General features: G+C 41.3%; 1 protein-coding gene across 2 annotated transcripts in view; it reads left to right on the plus strand.

Moving 5' to 3' along the window:
• The window catches only part of col5a1 (procollagen, type V, alpha 1), a 77,300-nt gene extending 51,582 nt beyond the window's left edge, over nt 1–25,718 (plus strand). Inside the window, exons 30-66 of one of the 2 annotated variants that reach the window (XM_044053607.1) lie at nt 304–411; nt 2,077–2,130; nt 2,479–2,532; nt 3,301–3,345; nt 3,475–3,528; nt 3,618–3,662; nt 3,767–3,820; nt 3,909–3,962; nt 4,060–4,113; nt 5,062–5,169; nt 5,766–5,855; nt 6,291–6,344; nt 7,024–7,131; nt 7,220–7,327; nt 8,636–8,689; nt 8,809–8,862; nt 8,947–9,054; nt 9,143–9,196; nt 9,356–9,463; nt 13,022–13,075; nt 13,290–13,397; nt 13,525–13,578; nt 13,683–13,736; nt 13,834–13,887; nt 14,009–14,062; nt 14,154–14,261; nt 14,833–14,886; nt 14,983–15,036; nt 15,258–15,365; nt 15,628–15,681; nt 15,778–15,813; nt 15,924–15,977; nt 16,116–16,383; nt 16,871–16,983; nt 19,094–19,162; nt 22,723–22,956; nt 23,366–25,718. In XM_044053607.1, the coding sequence (XP_043909542.1) occupies nt 304–411; nt 2,077–2,130; nt 2,479–2,532; nt 3,301–3,345; nt 3,475–3,528; nt 3,618–3,662; nt 3,767–3,820; nt 3,909–3,962; nt 4,060–4,113; nt 5,062–5,169; nt 5,766–5,855; nt 6,291–6,344; nt 7,024–7,131; nt 7,220–7,327; nt 8,636–8,689; nt 8,809–8,862; nt 8,947–9,054; nt 9,143–9,196; nt 9,356–9,463; nt 13,022–13,075; nt 13,290–13,397; nt 13,525–13,578; nt 13,683–13,736; nt 13,834–13,887; nt 14,009–14,062; nt 14,154–14,261; nt 14,833–14,886; nt 14,983–15,036; nt 15,258–15,365; nt 15,628–15,681; nt 15,778–15,813; nt 15,924–15,977; nt 16,116–16,383; nt 16,871–16,983; nt 19,094–19,162; nt 22,723–22,956; nt 23,366–23,512 (3,045 nt within the window). In that variant the 3' untranslated portion in view covers nt 23,513–25,718. Of the gene's footprint in view, nt 1–303; nt 412–2,076; nt 2,131–2,478; nt 2,533–3,300; nt 3,346–3,474; nt 3,529–3,617; nt 3,663–3,766; nt 3,821–3,908; nt 3,963–4,059; nt 4,114–5,061; nt 5,170–5,765; nt 5,856–6,290; nt 6,345–7,023; nt 7,132–7,219; nt 7,328–8,635; nt 8,690–8,808; nt 8,863–8,946; nt 9,055–9,142; nt 9,197–9,355; nt 9,464–13,021; nt 13,076–13,289; nt 13,398–13,524; nt 13,579–13,682; nt 13,737–13,833; nt 13,888–14,008; nt 14,063–14,153; nt 14,262–14,832; nt 14,887–14,982; nt 15,037–15,257; nt 15,366–15,627; nt 15,682–15,777; nt 15,814–15,923; nt 15,978–16,115; nt 16,384–16,870; nt 16,984–19,093; nt 19,163–19,220; nt 19,290–22,722; nt 22,957–23,365 lie in introns of both variants that reach the window. The other variant, XM_044053608.1, reaches the window with a different exon arrangement.
• The last annotated feature ends 1,725 nt before the right edge of the window (nt 25,719–27,443 follow it).

Genomic DNA, 27,443 nt, shown 5'->3' on the forward strand with positions numbered 1-27,443 from the left:
TGTGAGTCACCCAGAATGGACAGGCGTATTTTTTTTGTAAGAGGCAAAATAACCTTTTGAAAGACCGAAATGATTTTTATTCTAAAAGAGATTATACACATATTCAAACCTACTTATGGGTAGGACGTTCAATTCTGCCAATAAACCCTTCTAAATGATACACACTGGACTTTTCAGGATGGTTGCAAAAAAAGTTTTAAAGGGAAACGACAAAAGCAAAGATTACTACGTGACATTCAGTGACAAGTTTGTGTTCAGACAAATCATTTGATATTTGCGGCGTGTGCGTCCTGTGTTTTCCAGGGAGAGCTCGGACCAGCAGGACCCAGAGGAGAGGACGGTCCAGAGGGACCAAAGGGTCGCTCAGGTCTCCCGGGAGATGCCGGTCCTCTCGGGACATCTGGTGAGAAGGTAAGCCCCTTTTTCCTCACTATTCTCTGTATTCCTGTAACTAAGCTTTGATATCCCAACAATAACTCCTCTGAAATGTTAGGCAGGCTGGTAAAACAGAATAAAAGCAGAGTTGTTGTATTGTATGATCAGGCATGTTTGATCTAGGACGCTGATCTCAGCGGGACATAACAATGGAAATTGTATTACCGATGAGATTCTGCTCTGTACAGCAACCAATTTCTCCACTGCTGCTGCTCTTAAACCAACTGGGAGAATAAAATGGATTGAGCTCTCATCATTGAAAACTGCTGCAGACAATATTGCAACCATTTTTCTCGTTAGGAAGAAGAAGCAGAAAGAAAATCATTTATTGTTCTATGTAACGCAGCCTGTGAACAATCTTTCACTAAAAGCCATCAACTCAAACAGATGTTGAATCTCATTGCAAAATAATGTGAGTGGGATGTAGCGACTCACGAGCCATGATGTGCACTAACTGTGTCATTTCTCCTCATCGTGAAGTGCTTGTGTCTGAGGCTGAAATGTACATTTATTTGCATTGTCGCCGCCGTACATCAACAGCACAGATGTACACAGTTGTGTGTGTGGATCACACATGAGACACAAGCTCAGCCATTATATTTAATTACAGACCGCAACAAGCAGCGTATGTACATCCTGAGCACACTGAGCAGGTTCTAATGAACGCTGCTGTGTCGAGAGGCTCCTCGTGTTATTTTGATGTTGTTTTTACTGCTGTGATCAGACTGAAGGAAACATTTGCATTCACAGCTCTACCCGTGGAGTATAAAGCTGTTTTTTTTTTTTTTTTAGTTGACGAGAACCTCCTTCCAAAGGAAACAACATTGAACACCTCCCACTGATAATTTAATTGCCCTTTTTGTTCATTATCAACAAAAGATTAATAATTCATACTTTTTAAACAGAAAGGCGACGCACAAATCACAGTGGCTGCAGTTCGGAATATACAAGCAGCCCGTCTCACCCGGGATTGATAGTTGACTGACCGCTTTTAATACTTTGACAAATCAGTCATACTAATAACCATCTTCCTGAGCCGTGAGTGAATGACCTGCATATTTAAAATGTAAAAATATTGAATGAAACGGTCACTCCTTTCATGACTATTGTTCTTTTTTGGTTGTTCCATGTTCTGTGTCCTATGTAATACATATGTGTTGGAAGCAATTCATATCTTCAAATTGTCCTCGCATTAGCATTTAGAGTGGTTAATATTTTGATGGTATTTCTTGTGGTAACTTCTGCTGAAGTAGAATCTCGACTTAATAAATGATCGCTTATCATCCGACAAACTTTCAACAAATTGCTCCACACTGTGAACCCAAATAAATTATAGATTTTTCCATGTACAAAGTCACATAAACAAATATCGTTTCATATTTAGATGTATTCATAAAAAAGTAGTCAACTGAATTCACTCAAAGTTCTGTTTGCAGGGATGTTCCTTTGCATTGTTTGAATAAATGATCTTTATCAAGCTGTTGAACTGCATTGTGGGAACTGTAGGATCCAGGACTGATGGAGCTTGAGTTTCATTTGAAGATTTGGGATGTTTAAGTCCTGCTGAATCAGTTGTGACAATTAGTGTATCATAGTGTAGTTATCACTCTGTAACCGACTCTGTAAATTTCTCATCTACAGGGTAAACTTGGAGTTCCTGGATTGCCAGGATACCCAGGAAGACAAGGACCAAAGGTAAGTGGTAACATGGTGCCTATTTGACATCCATGATTGTACGTACATGTAAAGCCTGCTTTGGTTGAATTTTTGAACAGTTCATCCTTTAGACTGTCTGAGGCTAAGCCACAGTCTGATTACTTGACATGGCTTTAAGCTCCCTGATCAAAGGGCAGGGAATTAAATATGCTTTTTGGTGTCAGCACTCGGCTCCTAATACAACAACAATAAAGCTTGTATTTAGAGTGCACCCGCTCTTCTGTTGCATACAATAAGCCCTGGATATCTCTGTAAATAAACAAGCAATTTAATATTAAAAGTGTTTTTCTCCAGGATGATTAATTGCCTTTTTGTTCCTGCACACAGGGATCTCAGGGTTTCCAAGGTTTCGCTGGCGCCAATGGAGAGAAAGGAACTCGGGTATGTCAGATTGACTTCTTATTATTCTTCTCATTCCTACAAAAGGGTTGGATCGATACTGGCATAGCAGTGGAGACATTCTCCTGTCCCACATTTAGATTTATCAACCTGGGAGGAAGCATGGCTCTAAAATAAAGATTTTTTTTTTTCCCACCAAGAACTGAAAGACGATTGCGTTCACTCTTCATTGCCACTTACACAACTCATTTCATACCACCAAAAGCATTGTTTATCACTTTGCGGTCATTGAGCAATGTTTCATTTTCTCTGTTTAAGGGATGGGCCATTAGCTTGCCTGTAAGAATAATGGTTTGTCACCACGAATGCAGCATGGGGCACACAAAGCGTTTAATCTTCACAAAAACATTTGTGAAGCTTATGAAACCAAGCTGCCAGACGGGAAGGAAAACAGTGCTATTAAAAGGGTTTCACGGTACTTGCTTGAAACCTAAAAGCCACACTAGAGATTTAATAGTTGTTTCTCATTAATGTTGTATACAGGTTCTGTAATTGCATCATTATATTGTGCCTTATTGTTTGTTAAAACGGTCTCATTTAGAGTGAGTAATGGATGCAGCTGAAGTGACGATGAAGTGATCATTTAGAAAAAGGCAATTTGTAATCGATGATAAAAGGCATTAGAATGGAAATCGTCCTTCAAACATTGCCCGTCTGTTACCATTACATTAAATTCTTACCAAGGATGCAGCATCGTAAGGGTGGGAGCGGTACTCCTTTGATCACTGTGTGTGTTCTGTGTGTCCACAGGGAACAGCAGGAAAGCCTGGCCCACGCGGACAGAGAGGACCAACGGTTAGTCTTACTCAGCAGACTCGTGCTCAGATACAGATGGCAAAGCTTGGCACCTGAGTGAAAGTGGGGGTTCAACCTGGGAAATCCTTACTTCACGTGATTTTAATCACCTTTTTCTTTTCCTCCAAGGGTCCTCGAGGAGAGAGAGGGCCAAGAGGACCAACTGGAAAAGCTGGACCAAAGGTAAATGAATTAGTTCATTGCCAGTTATTATACTTAAGCATTAGTCTATATGTCCCCCATTTTTATTCCTGCTTTTTTTCTACCTGTAGGGTAACTCAGGAAACGATGGCCCACCAGGACCTCCCGGCGAGAGGGTACGTACTATCGCTCATCTATGGCCATTTTAGCCTGATAACATGTGACAGTGTCTATAAGGAGTGTCTAATCATTGACTTGTTTCCACTCGTCATTTCTCTAGGGTTTGCCAGGGCCTCAAGGACCAACAGGTTTCCCCGGACCAAAGGGTCCTCCCGTAAGTCCATACTCGCACAACGTACATCACACTTGTACTGCATCTCGTCCTATTTAACCATGGATGTCGGCATTTTTTTTTCTCCCAGGGACCTGCAGGAAAAGACGGACTGCCAGGACATCCTGGACAGAGAGGAGAAACTGTGAGTGAACTGCTCTGATTATCCAGCTCTTTGCTTTTGTCCCACCGACATGAGTTGTTATTGATATTTGTTTGTTTCTCTCCTTTGTATTAAACAGGGATTCCAAGGCAAGAGTGGACCTCCCGGTCCTCCAGGTGTTGTGGGACCTCAGGTGAGTCACAGTCATCGACCGGTTGTAGATTCGGTTGCAAATCAGCATTTAAGTTATTTGAAATACTAAGACTTATGAGATGGGTTTCATTTGAATATTGCACGTAAAATCTAATTAAACACTAGTTTAGACACTTGGTGCTGGAGGTAGCTGTCAGAGCAGCCTCCGTCATAGTTAACTACGCAGCAAGAGTTCCTAATGTTGCTTAAGTGATGGTGATGTGGTGTCGGCCAGGTCCACTACTGTTGGGTGCACCATCTCCAACAAAAAAAAAACATTGGCAATGTGGAGAACAGGCTTGTTTGAGAGCTGTGCACTGTTTACACTGTGATTTGAATGAATTATGTTCCACCTACTGCTTGTTGCAGTAAACTAATATTTAACCAATATTTGCCAAACAGCAGTGGCTGGAAACACACAGAAAATGTGCATTTTCTTCTCAAAAAATGCACAAAAAAGCTGGTTGAAACCAGGTGATAGTCCAAAATGTGTCCACACAAACACCTAAAGAGGACTCTGAAGACCTGTGCTGTTAAAGTTAACATTAAGCATTGTCAACATTTAGTCTCCAAATGATGTCTAACCTTAAAGGTGTTGTTTATTATCCTGCATATTTGCACTAGGCCCTTCATCTATTATGCATCAATGTTTAATAGACTTTCCCTCCAGGCCTCTCTGCTAATGGCACTGATAACAGAGCTGTATATATGGCCTTAATGACTAGTAGTCCTCCCACACAGCAAATGCTTAGCTTCTCCACACCGTGTTCTTCCTTCAGTAGCAGGGGAAAATTCGAACATCCTTTTTGGATTTACTTTGCTGATTTTGCTCACAGTGTCCCGTCTGCCACCATCTCACTAGCTTTGCAGCTTCACACCTCCTCTGCAGCAACAGTAAAGTTGTTGTCGCACCCATCATTTAAGTTTCATATTTTTCCTCCAATTGCAGGGACCAACAGGTGAGACTGGACCAATGGGAGATCGGGGCCATCCTGGACCCCCAGGCCCACCTGGTGAACAGGGTCTACCTGGAGCTGCAGGGAAAGAAGGAGCCAAGGTGAAACCAGAAGCTTTGATTAAATTTTTTGAACCAGCCACTACAAAACATATTAGCATCTGAACTATTAATTTTACATGAATAAGTGTTTGTGGTGATATAAAAATACTGTACTCATTAGAGTTGGGGTGATGCTTTTGTCTCAATTTGTGTGCCAATTTCCCAAGTATTGAGATCCAATAGTAATTTTTATTTTTCATTGAATGGGACAGTGGTACATAACACTTTTTTTACACATTTAGGTGCCCTTACTAATAAAGTCAATATAATCAGGCTATGTAGAAAAGTTGTGTTTTTTTAGTCTACTCTGCGTTTACTGAACTAATGCTGTACCAAAAATGTAAATAAAGTGTTGGGCCAAAATGAACAGAGCCTCTCAAAACCAGGCACAGCACAATTGTGAGCCTATAAATTAAAGTGCCATAAATGAAACTCTGATAAACTGGTAACTGCTACATTTAGGGTGACATGAAAAAATAAAATCACAATATATCCATTGTTTTCCCATCCTTATTGCTCATCTTTGTGTTATTTTGACTGACACTGTCCCTAACATGTAGGATAAAGCACTAACGTCATTGTGTTCTAACCTACAGGGTGACCCTGGCCCTTCTGGCCCAGCCGGTAAGGACGGCCCTCCTGGTCCAAGAGGTTTCCCCGGAGAGAGAGGTCTACCTGGCCCTGGGGTGAGTATTGTCTGTCCATATCAAAGTACAATAGCTTCTCACACATGTTTCGATATCTTTCACAGCTTGGTTATTGCATAACAGTTCTGTGTTAGTAAATCCTTAAATGACTGTGGTGAACCTCAAGAAACGGACATGTTATATCAGATCCTTGTGTGGGCTTCAGTGAAGGAACAGCAAGCCATTTATTTATTTATTTTTTTTTTTTCTAACTCAAAGTTGTGTCCTAGTTAACTGCAATCCACACTCATTTTGTTGGCATTCATATCTTTTCATTAAACTTGAGGGTTGCAGAAACGATGCAATAGACTTGTTGCTTTGTAATGGCGTGGCTGGTTTGAGCAACAGTTTTTGGTAAATCACTGTTGATCATGTGTGCTCTCACTCTCCACTTTGGGGACTAAAGGCTTTATTTTTGTTGTTGTTGTTCTGCAGGGGGCTCACGGCCTGAAGGGGAATGAGGGTCCTCATGGCCCACCTGGCCCTGCTGTGAGTACAAATGACTGTCACACCTTTACTTTTTCCAGACTCTAGGTATAATGATATGTAGTATAAAACACATGAGATGCATCACGTATCTGACCTTATAGGCTGACAAAGAAGTTTTTGACGTTTTTAATAATACTCTGCATCAATTGTTTTTCTAATTTTTAATAAATGCTGCGCAGTGCATTTTGACGTAAGTATCCAATAATCCATTATTAATATTTTCAAGTAAATGTTTTTCCTTTAAAACAGCAATTTAGCTTATTGCAGTGTGGTGTGTTGTTTGGAAAATTTAGAAGGGAACTGCAGTGAGAATGAGTTGTACATTGAAGAGTGTGCTTTAATAATTGATGAGTGAAGTTGAGCAGCTGCATTGTTTTGCATTTTATCAGATGGCGGAATAAAAAAATGGCCTGAAAAAAGAGAAAACCCCTAATTGGTTAAACGCTATGTGATACTAAATGCTGCTTGTTTTAAAAGAGAAATGTGTTTAGAGTTTAAGTGTTAATATATTTTATAAATACATTTTTACGCAGATTTTTGCACTGATAGGATTGCATCCAATTTCTTTGTAGAATAGTGTAATAACAATAAAGAGCTTTTCTATTCTATACCTGTTTTAAACCATCTTTGGCTCTTTCATTTTTGATAACGATAATGCTGCTGTGTCACGGTGCTGCAGGGTTCTCCTGGTGAACGTGGTCCTGCTGGCCCAGCTGGACCCACAGGTCTTCCTGGACGCCCTGGCCCTCAGGGACCTCCAGGCCCTGCCGGAGAGAAAGGCGGACCGGTAAGAACCTAACATTATAGATTACAAATGACAATTAGAAGAAAAGAGGACATTTAGCATGGCTGACAACAAAAAATAAACATTACAGGGAGAGAAAGGACCTCAAGGCCCAGCTGGAAGAGACGGTATTCAGGGACCTGTTGGTCTGCCAGGACCTGGAGGACCTCCTGGACCACCTGGAGAGGATGGTGACAAGGTGTGTTTTTTTCTGTCTAGCACACACACTTCACAAAGACACTTAAGCAGAGATCTGAGCCAGAGATGCTCCCATTGCTTTCCTCATGGCCTTAAATGCTCTGAAGGGAATCTGTTGTCACTGATTAGTAGATCTTCAAACAGCAAAGCTGCCTCGTTGCCACTTTGTATCCTTGTTTATAAGCGGACAGATGGAAGGGGAGGACTTCAGTGGCAGTGACAGTGTTCAGGAAAGTGACCCTTCCGTATTCAGAAGCAAGGATAACTCCTCATCCCCTCTAACAAAAAAACATTTGCAGGAAGATCCGTTACACTGATACTGAGGATCATTTCTTACGCTTTCAAGAATGCTTTAGTTCCTAACTGGCCTCACAATGGTCCCCGTGCTGTAGATGAATACACAGAACAAAGGATTGTGCATGCTAATATTTACACACATTCAGACCCTTTCTCATCGTAAGTCCCATCCACAAGGGAAACGATTACTCCAAGGCTTTTATTTAAGACACAAATGCTGCCTCACAAAGAGCATTGTCTGACTCAAACCCAAAAGTAAATGTGTTTAGTTTTGGCAGATATTAGCGTTATTTCTGCAAACACCCACATCTTGTGGAGGCGCTGAACGAACTGTGGACGGTTGACGTGGGACTGATTATTGCTTCTTTTTTGGCTCCTACTAGCAGTGACTCATCATCCCATTAAGCCCCCTTCACATGTGAGCTATATTTGTCGGGAGGAGTGATGTAATTGAAATATTCATAGTCAGAGCGATAAATTGTCTTTTCCAAAGGCAGAATCAACTCTGTGTCTTTGACTCCCCGTTTATCAAGGCTTGGTCATAAAACTAATTATCTGAATATAATTGCTTCAATAGCAATATGAGTTCAACCTACAGTATGTCAATATGTTTATGCATTTTGGAAACACACCAGGAGATATCACTCAGATTGTTTACATTTGAGCTGTGTAATGTTTATCGACAAGTCTTGTTTGGTCCAGAAAATGTCAGAACTGTAAGGAACGTTGATTGTTGTCTCCCAAACCTCAAAATGACCACATCCTCGAATGTTTTTTGTCCACAAATTAAATAAAATTCAGTTCATTGTCAGAGCAGCAAAGAAAACAAGAACACATTGACATTTAAGAAGCTAAAATCAAACAATTTGTTTATATGTTTATCTGACATTGTATTGCCCAGTTTTTGCTTTTTGGAAAAGTGTTAATATTTGAACAATCTCCCTTTCACTTATGTACAGTATGTGAATACATGTCTGTTTCCATCTAACACGGTGATAATTTCTTTCCTCAGGGAGAGCTTGGAGAACCAGGCCAGAAAGGAAGCAAGGGAGACAAAGGAGAACATGTAAGTTTGTGTTAATTTCAGGTTCATACAATTTTATTGAGAACAAACAGTTTGTTTTAATTGTAAATGATACAAAAAACGATCTACTATCATTTTAATTTGTTCCATCTTCTCTGCAGGGTCCACCTGGTCCTACTGGTCCTCAAGGACCTGTTGGAGCTCCTGGTCCCGCTGTAAGTATCAAGGTCATTTACTTAATCATCATTTAGCGTTTGTGTGCATCTCTCGATTGTGACCCCCCACTTTATCGGCCGCAGGGTGCAGATGGAGAGCCAGGTCCCAGGGGTCAGCAGGGTCTGTTCGGACAGAAGGGAGATGAAGGCTCAAGAGGATTCCCCGGACCTCCAGGCCCAGTTGGGCTGCAGGTATGGACATTGATGAAAAATGTTGTCAAATGCTTTTTATTAAAAAGAGTTGGGACAATATTATTAAATCACCCGTCTGTTCCATCAGGGTTTGCCTGGACCACCTGGTGAGAAAGGTGAAACTGGAGACGTTGGTCAAATGGTGAGGGCTCATTTCATTCAGTCTGTAACTGCATTTGGTTCTTTTTGTTGCTCTTTCCTGTCCGACCGAACCGTGACTTGTGTGAAGACGATATATTACATTAAACGCATTATGTAGTGCTTTGTTTCTACATGAAATTGACTCTCCTCTTCCCATCAGGGTCCACCTGGCCCCCCTGGTCCCAGAGGACCCTCTGGACCCCCTGGAGCTGATGGCCCTCAGGGACCTCCTGGTGGTATTGGAAACCCTGGTGCTGTTGGAGAAAAGGTAAGTCTCTGTTCAATTGACTGCTTTCTCTTCGGTAACACCGTCACTCTCGTGGGTGTGATGCAGCTGAGGTTTCCGTGTAATCCCATCATTTTTAATTCCTGCCTGCCGTTTGCAAAGTCACGTAGAATCGCTTTACTCATTTTGCTTTGTCTTTTTATTTCTTAGTAACTGGTGGGCAATTAACTAAATGGACCATTTTGATCACTTTAGTAAACAGATATTTAGACAAACGGTAAAAAATGGAAACAGGTTTGATTTCACTTCCAGTCTACAGCCAACAAACAATGATACCAGCGTCTACCAAAGCAATTTGCACATATTACACACTGAAATTGTGATTTTATTGTCTCCTAGGACATTTTTGTGAATACTGCATGTTGACTGAAGTATAATCTGTGATCTTTATCCAGATAAATGTTTTCTCTCGGAGAAGCCAGTCTGTTGTGAAAAAAGATGAAGTCCCGAGGAGTTAAAAAACAAAAACCATGGTGTCAAGAGAATTCATCCGCGCTTACGCTAGACCATTTAACTTCACAATGTGGACGTTAATGATGAAGGGTCTGCTGTGATGAATCGACAAAACAATCCATTACAGAGGTTAAAAGTGATTTAATAAAAAGAATGGGATATACCACCAGTCACAAAAGTCATGATTATTGTAATAGCCATGCTTCTTTGATCAGTGCTCTATAAATTAGTGTTTTATTTATCACGATCATTTGACGCTAATTAGCCTTTTGCATATCGGCCATTTTGACATGATCAGTGATCACATTAACAACGGCTCTGTTTGACAGTAAACCAGCATGTCGCCTGACATTGAGGAAGCTAAATGAGAGCCATCATCCATGTCATTATTTACACCTGCGATTGCCTACATTAAGTCTGTTTGTCCTATGGGTCATGCATTAGTCTTTGACCATGTTTATTTAGAAACACCCGACCACAAATCCATCATCTCTCTTATTCCTCTGCTGTGGTTAATATACTGGCCACTGCTTTAAATAAATATTGCCATGTTGGGTTACAGCCAGCTTTTCCCTTCAGTGGTTGGTCCTGTGTATCCGTTGCTAAAGGAAATATGAAAGGAAGCAATTAATTCCCTTTCCTTGTGAATGTGAAACTGATCTTATTAGGGTGCCACTGAGCCACTTCCTGCCCTTGTCACTCAGAAACCTCACTGAGCAAATGTGACTACTCGGATGCAGCCACAGTGATTCCATCATGGATGAGCGACACTGTTGTGTGGCCATTGTGTGTCTACCCCACTCTGAAGCACGTTCATTCAGCCGACAATGTATTCATCCCACTTCCAAGTTGCGTCAGTTGAACAGTTCCAAAAAAAGCGGAGTGAGATGACTCTGTAGGTGTGAATTCTTCTTTTCAATTGTTAGGATTATAATGCAAATTTTACAACAAGTCGGTTTTGTGTCGTGAATCCTAACTAATATGGCAGCCGGCACATTTTCTAAACTCTCTCAGCATCATGTGGGAGACTGCTTTTATCTAGTTGACTGGTTTTTATTTTAACACTTTGGGACAAAGGCTGATTCCACTTGCTACGTGGTAAAGACTGTGGATCCTGTTTGCAGCCATCAATATTTCACATACTTATTTAGGATACCCTTTTAAAAGGACATGATTATTTTTTTTCCTGCAGAGTGACAGACATACAGCAGATCTAATGGACAGGCTGCCTTCTCTCTCCAAGAGTGCTGCTGCTGCTGAGGGGAGGAAAGAGTATAAATACTCGGTGGCATCGTTCTTGAAATTCTGAGATGATAAATGCAGCATTAAAGGCGACTCTCATAAAATCAACTCCCACTCTTATTTGTTGCTGCTCTTTCATTATGAAAGGCCTGCTTTGGCAGCTTGTGCAGCTGCTGGACTGCTGTGCTGTGCACTTTCAGCTCACTCTCTATATGCAAAGCGACGGCGTGATTTGTTTTTTTCTTGCCTCGGTCAATAGAATCACCTTTCGCTCCTTCATAATATCCCCGCAGATAGCCTGTCCTCCTCCTGTGAGAACAAACACAGCACTCCTTTGGCTAATTGTGCCTCGGCTGATCTGGCATTTTATTAGTCCGCCGAAGGAGTTGGCAGGCGGCGTCGCTCAAGCCTTTTCATCAGACACATAACAATGATGAGCAGCTGTCTTTCAAGCTCTCAGCAGATTCTCCCAGCCTCCCCGTGGTGGACACGAACTTGTTATATAAAGGATAAAGTCACGGCCTTTTCACAGCTTCTGAGATACAACTTTGCATAATGACCAGAGTACATTTATAATACAGAAGAATCAGTCATGCTCTTAAACTGACAACTGCTTAGAGTGGATTTCATGACAGCAGCAAGAGACTTTCTGGGAAACACCCAGACTAATTTAGAATAGCAGATTTTCATATACAAGACTTAATATGGACTTGTTCATCATTAGCTTGATACCATGTTTCCTATGTCTCTCTTTATCAAAGCTTTTATTTCAGATTTCTGGATGATATCAGTGTTTACCCTTCTCCTTTTCCTGATATCCAATCTAGTCAATATTGCCATGCTGCACAATGAAGTCCAGCTACAGTAAAGCTGCAATTGTAGCTCGACGCACTAGCAGGGAATTGATTTTTTTTAATGCCTCCATTATGTTAGGTGGTGATACAGCCTGATACTAGGTGGTTCCCAGTTTAGCTGCGTGGCAACTTCTTAGCATATCAAGTGTCATTTCCAGTCTTTCTACCATCAATCAACTTTAAAATATTCAATTCTTTGAGGTGGCTGAGATATTTTGCTCTCATTAGACCAAAAAAAAAGTACCAGCTTGGATTTTATTAGCTTTTTCTTGCTCTTCTGTGGATTGGCTTCTTTTATTTTCGGGTCAGGTTGGAAGTTGGAACTATGGAGCATGTGCCCAGACCAGCTTGAGGGTATGCATGCAATAGTAATTCGACTCCCCAACCCATTACCTCCCATTATGTGGGAGAGCAAGTCCGACTCTGTAAACTTTCAGGAGGACTAACTACGTCTGTTTTATTTTGTCAGACTAAAAATTTGAATAAGTGGACTGCTCCTTGAGGTGAACCATCTCGCTCTATAGGGGGGCCAAACTAACAAGATATTCCGAGATGTCATGTAAGTGTTTGTCGTTGTACAAGTTGCGGCGGGGTGCATCTGCAGTAAAAAACCCTCACGAGACGACAGTAGGCTCATGTGACAGTGAGTAACGATAGGTGTCAACAGGGCCACTATCCAATAAGGCGAGAGAGAGAGAGAGAGAGAGAGGGCAAGATATATGTGCAGGGCCCAGGGAGAACAGTGAGGTCAGCGCCCTCTTCCCTCCAACATCCAATCTACCTGCACTTGATGGATTGAAATCTCTTGTGTCATCTCTTTTTCACCCCATTTGGGTGACAAGGGCATTGGCACGGTGATAGCTGCTGGAAATGATGGGATTTTTAGAACCATGTTGGATCAACAAATCACCTACCTGATAATGTATGACTGTCTTACCCCTAATGCCTTTCCCCGTCTCTCACCCCATCTTCTCTCTGTCTGTCTTATCAGGGAGATGCAGGTGAGACCGGAGAGCCAGGTCCTCAGGGAGAACTCGGACCTCCAGTAAGTTATCTTGTTCTTTTTCTACATAAGAACCAGCAAACCTTTCATTACTGAATTATTTTTGACCAATAGCTAGAGTTAATATTATTAATAATATTATTCCATACACTATGATGAGGCTATATTTTTCTTTGTATTATATTTATCGATAGTTAACCAGGAAGTTTCTTTGTTTCTTCGAATCAAAATTGTTTATAACTGCGTGCTATTCCAGGGCCCAAGAGGAGAACGAGGTGAAAAGGGAGAGTCTGGCCCAGCCGGTGCTGCTGGACCTCCTGGTCCTAAGGGTCCCCCTGGAGATGATGGTCCTAAAGGCAGCCCGGTATGCTCCTTAGTATATTAAGGAAGTCATTACTCACACAGAGGATCATACTGACCTGAATATAACTGTGATAAAAAAAAAACTAAAATGATGTAACAAAAATAACATAGCTTTTGATTATTTTCAGGGTCCAAGTGGTTTCCCTGGTGACCCTGGTCCTCCTGGCGAGACTGGTCCTGCTGTACGTATGGCATGAGTCATTAATTGTGCAAACATAAGTTTTTTTGTTTGTTTTTTTCTTTACATAATTTATTGTGACTGAGTTTCTATTCAATTTGTATGCAGGGGTTAGATGGTCCATCTGGTGATAAGGGAGATGATGGAGAGCCTGGTCAGCCTGTAAGTGTTTTTTTTTCTTGGTACCTTGTTCCACTGTTACTATAAAAGCTCATCATAATTTTGATTTAATTCTTACACTCTAAAAATTTAAAACTAGGGTTCACCTGGACCCACTGGAGAGTCCGGTCCCCCTGGACCACCTGGAAAGAGAGTGAGTACCAACCTGTTCTCGCTCCTCAAAATAGATTTTTTTTTTAAATCTGTGTCAAAAATTATGTTTTACAATATTCATATTTGTCATTTATATCCCCCTTTGTTTTTCATTTTAATAGGGGCCCCTTGGAGCAGCAGGCCCTGAGGGAAGACAAGGAGAAAAGGGAGCCAAGGTAACACATTTACAAGACATAACAATGTGAAAAAGACAAGAAAACAAAGAGTAAGAATCAAATGGCTTGTGTCCTTGTTTTTGTGTCAAAGGGAGAGTCTGGCTTGGAAGGTCCCCAAGGAAAAACTGGTCCCGTTGGCCCTCAAGGATCACCTGGAAAACCTGGTTCTGAAGGTCTCAGGGGCATCCCTGGCCCAGTTGTAAGTAAAGTGTTGTTAAATGTTAATGCATGTAAAAACAAGTGTACATAGATATTGGGAAAACATGCAATTGCGATAATTTTAAATATCGCCATGACTTGCGATAAATTAAATAACTTAAATAATATACTGTGCTAACATAGATGATGTTCTGCTACTCCAATCTAAAACACTCCTTAATAGGTAGATTGTATAAATAAATACATTGAAAGTCTGAAAACAAGTCAAAATTATAACAATTCATTCTTATTTGCTACCCAAATAGTTGCCGTACAAGGGCCAGGCTTTAATTGTTGTTAAATTTTTAAATAATCTTTCAAAAGTCTTTAAACACAGGGGGAATAGGATTGTGTAGTGTTTTCTTAATGTTGTAATTGAAAATAGATTTTTAAAATAATTGACTAAATGTCTCTTGCAGTAAAATCATGCAGATCAGGATAGCGGAACCAAAAAACAAACATTTTAATTAGCTATTCTAACTTTCACTGAACCAAAGTTATGTTAGGATACAGTGATGCTAGTTATCTAAACTGGAGAGTTCATGCAAGATAATGGGTTTTTCTCTGTGCAGGGTGAGCAAGGTCTACCTGGTGCTCCAGGCCCAGATGGACCTCCTGGACCTATGGTGAGTAGACCGGCTTTTCCGGCTTTTCAACTGCATGATTTCATACCATTTCACACACATGATCTGAACATGTTGTCCTCCGTTACCCTCCCCTAGGGCCCCCCTGGTTTACCTGGTTTGAAAGGAGACTCTGGTGTCAAAGGAGAAAAGGTGAGACACTCCAGCACCTTACATGGAACATAAGCTACAGTGAAAACTTTAACAGAGACTAATGAACCTATTTACTTACAGATTGATTAGAAATGCTTTCTGCCTTCAGCAACCAGATCATTACTCAAATGATTAGAGGGTGTTGCCAGAGAGATATATTATCAGGCTAATGTTTGTGAGGGCATATTTTTGACTTATTGACTTCTTCCCTCTGCCCACAGGGTCATCCAGGTCTTATTGGTCTCATCGGGCCCCCGGGTGAACAGGGAGAAAAGGGCGACAGGGGTCTGCCTGGTCCTTCAGGATCGTCCGGTCTCAAAGGAGACAACGTAAGCAATAAGATGTCCTACACCTGCTCAAACACTGGATTTCCAATTCTGTACACAAACAAACTGCACGTGCTGCAGCAGTCCCCTTTCTTTGCCAGCAATCTGCCCACCAACAGTTATTGATGTTTTACTTTATGTTTATGGTCTTTAATTTAGCAAAAGGGAAAATGTAGTCTCTAGTGTTTACATTACTCATGCTAGTCGATGAGATGCAGCTTTTGTTTTTCAGCAGTTAACCGAGTCACTCTTCTTTCTTCCTCAGGGTATTGCTGGTCCCTCAGGTCCACTCGGGCCTGTTGGTCCTCCTGGATTACCTGTAAGACTTTGTCCATTTCACACCTCAGAATTGTTCTAACTCAGTAACATGTAGCATGAGCAAACATTGATTATTCTGTCAACTTTGTCTCTTTAGGGTCCTCCTGGTCCCAAAGGTGCTAAAGGGTCATCCGTAAGTGTTTTAGTGAAAGATAATTCCCCATCCTAAATGATGATTAACATCTCAAATGATTCAAAAACATCATTGATGTTTAAAATTGAGCATCCATTTGTTCTATTCAGGGTCAAACTGGACCAAAGGGAGAGACTGGTACAACTGGACCTCCTGGCCCTCCTGTAAGTTAACACCTGAATGGTCATTGTTGTCATGGGTTTTGTATGTTATCTTAATTGGAGGTCATTATGTGTGGAAATTGACAGAATCACCGTCCTTGCCTGACATTTGTCTTTCCCCGCTCTTCCCCACCACAATAGGGTCCTCCTGGCGATGTCATCCATCCACTCCCCATCCAGGCGTCCATGAAGGGCAGAACGCGTAGGAACATTGACGCCAGCCAGATGATGGATGACGCCGCTGTGGATGCCAACTACAAGGACTACGACGATGGCATGGAGGAAATCTTTGGCTCGCTCAACTCGCTGAAATTGGAGATTGAGCAGATGAAGCACCCACTGGGCACACAGATGAACCCTGCACGTACCTGCAAGGACCTGCAGCTCTGCCACCCTGATTTCCCAGATGGTTTGTATCACATTCCATCTAAAATGAAGCATGATGTCGGTTGTCTAGTCCTCAATGGCTTTACGTAATATTTCCTGACATTTTATTGACCCAAAAGTTTGAGAAAATAGTCGGGTTCATCCATCTGTTCCACACACATAATGGACTAGATACAGTTTTTCCATCTCTGGGTATGATGTCATAATGTATAACTCAGCAGGACACACCATTTTAAGGATGGATGTTTCTTAAAATACCCCTGACCTGTGTTACTTTAAATGCTGAATATACCAGAAAACATTAAGAACATGCTGTATTTTGTGCTTCAAAAGATGAACAATGCCAGAGGAAGGAGGAAATTAAATTAACTTTTAAAAGGACTTTTTTATCTTGTCCCTAGTCTCCAAAGAAAAACGCTGATGACCTGAATCTTAACCACAGGTCATACAATGCCAGACATGAGCTTGACGAAGTCTGTAAAAGTATACTCTTCCCCCCCCGTCTTCAGGTGAATACTGGGTCGATCCAAACCAGGGCTGCTCACGGGATTCATTCAAGGTTTACTGCAACTTTACAGCAGGTGGCGAGAGCTGCATCTTCCCAGATAAGAAGTCTGAAGGGGTAAGTCTAGTCATATCTATACACACGCACACACTATTTGAGGCTAGAGTAAGCTGAAAGACTGAGACAGCTACATACAGAATGAAGTACTAATATGCACGGTAACATCCTCTTATGAAGAAGTTACTAGATGCTTGCTAGTCCCTCAGTTCTTTATTTGTGAACACATGCAGCAACATGCATGTGGTTAGGTTTCCAAGGCCTGCATACACAAAACTCTCATGAAATACAACATCCTGCGTTAACTTCCTGTTTAACGCAGGTCTCTCAGGTGAGTGACATTTTGTTCTTACAGACTTTAGGACATCACGCAGCATAAAGGTTGTATTTATTCAGTTGCTCACTGGGTGAGTTTCCATCTGCCTCTTTTATGCAAATTTTCGATTTAGTTTTTATGCTTGAGGGAGATGGAAACGTTAGCACACCAATAAGATTTAAATGTGAATAAGTGCAATGCAATCAGATTCAGCAAATACGGGATGACTTTTTTTGAAATGGAATGACTGAAACATCACTTCAGACAACCACATTTCACGGCACTGGAGAAATTGTAGAAACAGCAGATGAGGCACGCACGGGCTGATATGGAAACCACAACATTGCTAAACTTAATGCAAGAAGAAAATGTTGTATTTTATATATTATATTACAATAGCAAATGGTAAGGAGCAAGAAAATGCCACATACATACAGCAGCTACTGGATTACGTCATCAAGTTGTGCCAGACTCTTGTACCACCACATTTAACACAAATGTACATTTTCTTTCACAAAATCTTTGAAAAATCTGTGAATATTTGCCAATCATCAAAGATTTACACTCATACATTACTCACACTCAACAGTTAAACATATTCATGTTGTTTGTTTCATTACAGTGTAACAAACAGATAAAAGGTCAATACTCATTTTTAATGTCTGGTGCTAATGCATGCACATTGTATAAATAACCTTTAAATGCAGTTTTCAAAATGGATTCCACTCTTTCCCCCCATATAATGAGACTCCATGAGATTAACTGGTGTATTGTTGTATTTCCCACCCACCAGTTTTAATTTTACACACACACACACTCAGCAAGGCAAAATCTCCGTTTAGCTCCGACACTGCGTGGCGACAACCCGTCCATTCAACCACAATCACCCCAACTCATCCGTGCCCCTATTGTCTCGGTGCCATTTTTACAGGTTGGCAGGTGACAGGCACATTGAGAAAAAATTGGGGGTTCATTATGCAAGAGTGTGGGGTAGGAGTAGAGGAGAGAGCAGCACAGTGGTGAAACACTAGAAACGCTGTTTTTGACAAGTCGGGGGCTGTGCAGTAGCACAGCGCTGCAACCATTTTAATGATCCCTCTCACTGAGCCGCAGAGGAGCAGGAGTTTGGTTAAGCTCAGAATAATGAAGCAGGCTTTTTAGTGTCCTGGTCATGGGCTGCTCTCAGATATGCCAGTTTGAAAAAAACACCTATGTTTTGATTGTTGCACTGCTCCAGTACGGCACAGGAGCACAGTTAGATTGCCAGACATTAAAACTTAAGTTCTAAACAAAAAAAATAAAGTTGCTGCCAAGGTAAATTTCCTCCTCTACTAAAAGAACCGAGGGTCACCTTCAAGGCGGCATGGGTCTAATGTATGCCATCACCCGACGATGAGTGATCTCATCCCCATCATTCATTCATCAACACGTTAAGCAATTGATGACAGTTCCATATCAAACTCTACTACTTCATTATGGTGAAATTCATCATTGTCATGCCCCAGACCAGAGCTCTGCCCCGCCACAAAGTTAGTCCACTACGTGTGCTAACACTAAACAGCAGGGATAGAGGTTCCACTGTGAGTATATTGCAGAAATAATCACTATGTATTCATGAATTTTTCAGCAGCAATTTGTTGTCAGCTCCAGTTTATACTGCACAAAATAACATAATGGCTTACCGATTCTTTTTTTCCTTGTGTGGCTGATCTCACAGAATACTGTTTCAGGTTTGGATGACTCGGCAGAGGACAAAAACAAAAGTGTGGGGATGTGTTTGCATTAGATAATTTTCCTTTCTTTAACACTGTTTTTTCCTCCCCCTGCTCTGCTTCTTTTGATCCATGCCCCCAGGCTAGGCTCACATCCTGGGTAAAGGAGAATCCTGGCTCCTGGTTCAGTGAATTCAAACGTGGTAAACTGGTAAGCCAGACTCCTGAATTTCCCTTTCCCTTCCCTGAATGCCTCTCGTATTTTGCAGAGCAAAATGGCAAAATGGCCGAAAGACTCGCCAGGCACATGGTATAGTCACTTCAAGAGAGGTTCCCTGGTAAGTGCGCCCTGCCTGTGGTCCCAGAGTCTTGGCTTAAGGCCAGGACTCTGTGTGGCTCAGGCTCTGCATGGTTCTGGTTCTACCCTACAAAGTATGTACGGTATATGCACTTTTGCTTGTTGGGTCGTTATATTGCCGTGGTGCATGATTCGGCACGAGCTGCACTCAACCTCAGTCCAGAAACACAGGTGATGCTCTCGCCGGGAAATGGAGCAGAGGTTTGTGGAGCATGCAGGCAGAACTCAACTTGTGTTCTACATCTAATGGACTCTAATGAATACAAAAACAATTTACTGCCGTTTTGCAGCAGAAATTCCTGACTGTATCATCCACTCCACTGCATCTCTGCTACATTTAGAGACCATCTTCTAAGAGTGACTGCGTGCCTCAACTCTCCCATGACTCAAGAAGCATCATATCCAGAGACAGGCATTTTAGCTCATGCTATTAAAGGTCCTGTGTGTAATAATTTGTGATGGTAAGACTATAGATCACAAACAAATGGACTCCTCCACTCCATGTTATTTCCCAAACATGTTGTCGAACTACAGTGACCTTTGCCTTCTGGGCAGGATGTTGTTGTCAACGCAAGCTTTTTGAGATGCCGGAGATAGTTTCCTTTTTTAGGTCGTAGTCATGTGGTAGCAATTATTCATAGTATTAGTTGTAAGCTTCCGTTTCAAAATGCAAAACACGTGCTCTGTCCATTTGGGTACAAAGTGCTTAGCAATTAGAAAGTAGTTGAGAACAAGTAGTTGACTAGAATGAATAATATGTGCTTTAGAGCTGCAACTAACGATTATTTTCAAAAAATTCCTTAAAAAATGTGGATCAGTGTTCGTCAAACCTGGAAATGATGAGGTTCTTAAACGTCTTGTTTTGTCCATTATTGACTTTTAATGATTTCTTTGTTATCCAGAGCAAAGGAATTAAGAAAATATTCACATTTAAGAAGCTTAAACAATCAGAAATCTTGTTTTCAAACCGGTATAATCAATTATCAAAATAGTTGTCAATTAATTTAGTAATCGATTTGTCGTTTCAGCTCTAATGTGCTTATCATGCATTTCCCAAAACCTTTGATAAAACAAACAAGGTTATATAACATGATTTAAAAGCTTTGCATACGAAGAAAAATAAGGAGATCTCCTCTTGTCACACACTGAGATACAGGAGTAACCACTAACCAGCAGATTAAGAATGAGCTGTAGAAACATGTTGGTGCAAATGACAGACTTCGTTAAAGCAGAACATGTGTGATTGTACACATCAATATACCGTGTGGTGTATTTAATTTCAGTAAAGCCTCCTAAATGTTACACACTGGACCTTTAAATCAGCTACAAGGGAATACATCAATTCCCCTGTACACTTTTTTAGTTGTTCACCTGATTCCCACTCTGCAGCAGCCACTGAGCTGCACTCACACACACACACACACACACAACCATTCCTGCTGCTGTCTCCCTCAAACACTGCTTACATCTGGCAGAGAGAAAAGCTTTTGAGTCAAAACAGGTCAGGCACTCAGTCACCACCCAGGGGCTTCTGGGTACTCAGTCTCTGTTGATTTGCAGCTGTGATGATAAAGAGGTAATGTTTCTCCGGTGACGTCGGGCTACATCCATGCACTGTGTGGACCAGGGAGGGAGGGGAGGGGATGGGAGGGGGGAGGAGATGGGCACTGGTGGGGTGAAGGAGAAAACGCATGGGGACTCCACAGCCACTGGGGTTTAACTTTTAAGCCAACACTCAAACATGACGCACAGAAGAAACTGTGATTGATTGGCTTATTCTAAAAAAGAAATCACCCGACTTGGAGAATTTGAGTTTGAGTGCTGGTACCATGGGTTTGTATATGCATGTGTGTTTTTTGTACAACAAGTCGAGACACTCCTCCGGCTGCATGGCGTGGATGCTGCATGCGCTCTACTCTCAGTAAGTCCCGTTTGTCTGAAAGACGAAGCGACCGTGTGGATCTCACGGATTCCTGATGGTTGGTATGCTGATAGACGTCGAAACCCAACTGGGGTCGCTTCTGAACCTGGTGTCACACAGGTGTCGTCATCAGTTCACTGGGATACAGCTGTTCGAAATGCTAAATTCTAGGTTACTTAATTATGATAATTACCTCGTAATTAACGCGTCATTACAGCAATATATTTCCTATTACGATAATCACATCTCATGATTTTACTTTAATTTGCCCACACATTTACATAATCATACAATCAGGGTTTAAATGTGGTCCCGAGTTGTGCTTTTACTTTGTTTTTTTTAATCCACATTAATTTATGCACATCAGTACAGCTCACCGGCTTTAGCCCTCAGCAATAATCTGCAGCTTTCCTTCTGCTCGATATACAACACCCTTCACCATTGTAAGAAATATAGACTGGCCAATGCTTATCCTCTGCTACAGGCGTTTGGAAATATTCAATATTATCTGCAAGTCTCCAGGATGGAATAGAATACAAATAACTCATTCCTTGTATATCCACAGACCAGGACTATAAAATAATATAGCCACACTGCACCACACACCAACATGGTAAATGACAAAAAAAGATCCCTAGCTAATATACAGTTCCTTTTGAGTAAAGTATGTTTAACTGCTTTATCCTCCACATGAGGGTCCCAGTGCGTGTTGGTGCCCATCCCAGCTGATAAAGGGCGAAAGGCAAGGGTACACCCTGGACAGGTCGCCAGGTCATCACAGGGACACAGAGACAACCAACCTTTCACTCTCACACCTACGCTCAATTTAGATAGTCCAATTTGCCTAACCTCCAATCCCCTAATTCCCAATTCTGCATGTTTTTGGACTGTAGCATTGCCGTTTTGAGATTTCCATTGAGTATGTCGACAGTATGTTGTAAAAACACTCACAAGTGTAAACCTCGGCCAAGGCTGCTCAGTTTTTCATAGTGTCAATACACTCCTGACACTGGATCTGCATTCATGTCTCCAAAATCAAATAATTCATTCCTTGGGTCCTCCGATTTTAAATCTCCAGAATATTCAAATGAGTTATGCTGCTCACAAACAAATGCAGCCAAACACGAACCATCTTAGGTTGAATACACGCCGCTGATTGCCGTGTTGTGCGCGTTCGTATCCAAGTCAGTCAGGTAGTGTGTGTTAATGGTGCGTCCAACCAAGACGCCTCCCTGTTCCAACGCCGTTGTAAATATGAAATGGAAAGAAATCCCAACACAGCAGTAATAGAGGAAAAAAGAAATGACTTGTCATAAATGAACCCAAAATGACTCCCAAGACTCAGAAGCACCGCGCAGCATAGACGCGTTCAGTAAATCTTCTCAGTATCTCCAGGACATCCTTCCCCTCGCCTCACTCACTCACTCTTCACACTGCGGCCTTCTCCTGCTGCTCGACTCAACCCCGAGGTCCTTTCTCCTGTTTTTTGCAGCTCTCCTACGTCGACGCCGAGGGCAACCCGATCGGCGTGGTGCAGATGACGTTCCTGCGATTGCTGAGTGCAGCAGCCAGACAGAACATCACGTACAACTGCTACCAGTCGGTGGCCTGGCACGACCAGGACCAGGACAGCTACGACAAGGCCATCCGCTTCCTGGGCTCCAACGATGAGGAGATGTCGTACGACAACAATCCCTACATCCGCGCCCTGGCCGACGGCTGTGCGGTAAGTCACAGAGAGGGAGATTGTGCAGTGTGCAGTCAGAAAATCGTGATTACGTTGAGATTAGCAGAATGAAGTATTCAATGTTTTCCATTCATATGACTCAGATCAGGTGTTTTCAGGGCTGTGTGAACACAGATTTGTGTATGTGGTCCTAGATCAGATATCCGATATGTGGTCCTGTGACATGAGTGTCATAAGAATCCATGCAGCTTTTAGCCTGCATTTATATGCCGACGTGCTGCAAAGTCAAACAGATGAGAGTGCTGTCCACTCTGGAGCTAAATTGCACTCGCAAATTCACGGTGATGACTTCTGTTTTTAAATTTGAGTCGCGATGCATCTAAGAATCGATGTTGATGCTTTTTCTTTCCTCACACTAACTCTCGTCTGCTGTGTTTTTTCTCCGCAGCTGAAGAAGGGCTACGGAAAGACGGTACTTGAGATCAACACACCAAAGGTGGAACAGGTGCCATTTGTGGACCTCATGTTCAACGACTTTGGCGGTTCCACGCAGAAGTTTGGGTTCGAAGTGGGCCCCGTCTGTTTCCTTGGCTAAGACTTTTTTTTACTGAGCAAATGGAGAAAGAAAAAAAGCATTTTTTTTTGTTGTTTTCTCTGAATAATTGAGAGAGAATAGGACAATTCTGTTTGTAAAAAATACAGCAACTTTTTTTTTTCCATAAAGCAACAAGTATGAGTAAAATGAAATCAAGTTGACAACACAGTGAAATTCTTTAGGAATAGAGGAAACGAAATAACCTCAGTGTGCCTTCTCCATCACATGCAAGTTTTGAAACTGGATGTCAGATCCAAACTTCCAATCCTACACAACACACTCCCACCCACACACCTACCCCCATGTCACCTGACTCGACTTAGACTCTCCCATCCAAAACCACGAAGGCGATCCTGAGAACTGCAGCCATTCCAGGCGGTCAGTTTTTGTCACGGACACCCATCTGATTGGGCTCTTTTTTCCTCTTTGGTTCTGATCTCACGTTTTTCCTTCATCTCCCTGGCTTTTTTCCACTCTCCAGTCTTTTGTTGGGTTGTTTGCTCGTCCACTACCGGAGCTCTGTTTGTGCATACTTGCCCCTGTCCCCTCCTCCCATTCTCCTGGAATGGATCTTATATATATATATATATATATATAAATATATAAAAATAATTTTTATGTTTGTAAGTACATCCTGTATATTTTTCCTGATATTGTTTATTGCTTTCTGGCTTCAAAACATGCATGTGACTTAATGATTTGTGAGGTAAGAGATGATACAGGGATAACAAACCAAAATTGTAAGAAGTGAGGAAATCTGACTTGTAAATTGAAAGAGGAAAAAATTAACTCAATTGGGAAGTCCTGTCTTGTTGCAGTTGTGGAGCACATCTTGTTGTCATTTAAAAACGGAATGGAAATAAAAGACAAAAAAACAAGCTCTGATATTATGTGACAGATGATTTGCATAACAGACAAAAATACATTCCTCTTTTTGTGCCCTCTGAACAAAAAACACCTACTTTTGGTGGCAAAAATCATTAACTTAATAAAAACAGCTTTTTTTTCTCTTCCTGAACTATCTAACTATGCAACGGGAGCTGTCACATTATTATTATTATTATTATTTTTTAAATGAAAACAATCAAAACCCTGGTGCTATTTTTTCCTCTCTTCTGTGGTGCTATGTATTTTTCTAGTTTGTGTTTGAATGAAAGGAGATTTGTGGTAGTAATACTCCGTCACCAGCAGCCCCCCCTCGTCTCTCCTCTTGTCTAACCACCATCTCAGATGCAGGTGGATCTTGTGCTGCATCCATTGTGTTTTTTGGAATGTCCAGCAGGGGCGTTTGCATGCCGTTTCCTTACACATCCACTCGCAGATCTCAGCAGCATGGCGACAAACGTACGGGGGTTTCCTTTCAGGTGAGAGACGAGTGTGTGTGTGTGACTCTTGTACCAAAATGTTGGGATAAAAAGGAAAAAACTGAGGTGCCGGTGCTGTTGGCTTTGCATATCATTGCTCTAAGACGCTGCTTTGTTTTTTTTTTTGGCGCTTGCCGTTGGATCATCTGTGGCACATCGAACTGATGGAGTTGAGGAATGGGTTCCAGTCCAGTGTCATGTTTGGTGTATGAAACCTTTTGATCCCTTCCAAAGTTTATCACACTTATTTAGCTTTTTTTTCCTTTTTGTGTCCACTGTAGAGGCAGGTAATCAGATTAGCCAGATTAAAGAGTTTGCTCATGCAGTGTCAAAAAAAAAAAAAAATGGCTCGTTGGTCTACTATTTTTGCCCGTATTGTAATTATGCTCTTTGTTCAAACTATGCACTCTCTATGCTTATGACCACTAGTATCTACCACAGAATTTTTACAGCCCTTCATACATTGATTTCTCTTGTTGCCTTTTTTATTTTTTATTTTAAATCTTCAAATATGTGACTTGAACCATTTCTTTTAAGATAACTTCAATATGCTTGTAGATCTTTGGCTTGATTTGTCATTGTGATGCAGTTCACCCAAATTTACCACCTTGCTCTCAAAGTAGGAAACCATTTTTTGTACATTTCCAGAACCAGCAGTAATGCTGCCATTGTTGTTTTTTTTGTAGATTGTCCGTTTGTCTGTTTTGTTTTCACAGTTTTGTCAAACCTGTGTAAGGATAAGAGGATAGAAGATATATTGGTTTTTATGTCAATAAATTCAAGTTTACTGTGGCCATCCACTCTTGTATGTCTTTTGAAGCATTAAAACCTATCTGTATGCATGAAATTGTAAAGTTTTTTCTCTTGTTATGATTTTGTAGCGCGACATGATCTCCAGTCCACGTTTTATTCGTCGGGACCAACAGTTTTGTTTTTTTTATGCTACAGATGAATAAAAGGGGGAGCAAATGGTCATGTCCATAATTGTGAAGTGGAGAGAAAAAAAGAAAATGATGAACTTGTAACTCTACCAAAGCCGATGTTCATTTGTAGTATATTTATTGTATTATTTAAAATAAAAAAAATAAAGGTTAAATGACACCATAGTGTAAGTGTAAGAGAACCCCTGTTTGCCTGCACACAGGAAGTCACTGTGGTCCAAACAAAATTATATTCAACACATGCTGTTTTGCGTCTCTTTAATGGAGTCTCACAGTAAACTTGGTCATGTTCAAGTCAAACACATGTTGTCATGTTTACGTCACCTGGATTGATTGTGTTCGAGTCTGAGAGAGCTGTGTGTGCCGAGGACGGAATCTTAAACCTTTTAAATGCTAAATAAACTATTGTTTATGCTGCGTAACAGGTAAGACTCCTAAATGTGTCAATGTCAAACATTTAGCTGAACACGTTCACGAGACAGAAGCTCCATGGCTGCATTTCATGGTCAGACTTCACTGATGAAAGCTGCTTAAAGAATCAGGGTGAGGCTTTTAATGGAGCTCATATATTTCTACTCTGTATGCTTCGCATTAAATATGCATTTTGCATTTCTGCACGCGGTAATGATGAAGACTTTTTTGTTGTCGTTTTAACCTTCCCTCACATTCATCTGCAAACCTCTATGCTTTGATCAAATAAGTGGCACACATGACTCTGTGTGTCAGTAATTGAAAAAAAGCCTTGCTCAGGGGCGTAGCGGAGTTGAACAGGGGAAATGGTTTTTTTTGTGGACGATATCGTGATTAATATTTAATGCTTATTTGCATGATGAATTTAGGATGCATGGGTGATATCGACGCAGCATCCTGGGCGAGCAGTGCAGAGGGCTAATTCCTCATCCGAGCACAGAACTACGGAGGCAATGGTGATAAATAAATAAAAAAAATGTAAAAAAGAGTGGTGGTAATGGTGGTGAGTGTGTCAGCATCCTGCAATTGTAGCAGCAGGTACAAAAATAAAGTACAACAGTAGTATGTTATTTGTAGTGTGTGTGTGTGTGTTTAAAGTTTATATTATCTCCCATTTGATCTGATTTATTTTCTGTCTAAATTCAAGTGTTTTTAAAACACCATTGATGACTGTGGACTCTCCTAGGAGGGTCAACTCTGACAATGGTTCAAGAAAGAGATGACATTTCTGAGGTAATGCCATGAGTATATATTCTTGTGTTGCATGTGTATATCCTGTCCACGTAATGATTTATTTTCCACATTAAATTAAGAAATAAATATGTTTTTTTCCCAGTAGAGACTTGTTTGATAAACACCAGGTAAAAACAGTCTCTGGCCAAAAAATGAAGACAATCTCCAGCCAAATATCCTGCGAAACACGACAGTATTCTGTATCTTAAAAAAAAAAGTTGTTTAAATGGCAATTTGGTTACAAATTTGACCCTCTACACTTTTGTATATATTCATGCAGGAGCACAGAATATTGACAAAAGGGTTCAGTCCCAGGCCTCAGGCAGCGGACGTGGGATTCTTTTCCCAAGACAAGAAGGATCTGCAACAACTTCAACACAGTGATGTTCCAAACACCCCGGCCTTGAAAGAGGTGGCAGAACT

This window comes from Solea senegalensis, linkage group LG21, assembly GCF_019176455.1.
Source record: "Solea senegalensis isolate Sse05_10M linkage group LG21, IFAPA_SoseM_1, whole genome shotgun sequence".
Classification (NCBI taxonomy): Eukaryota; Metazoa; Chordata; class Actinopteri; order Pleuronectiformes; family Soleidae; genus Solea; species Solea senegalensis.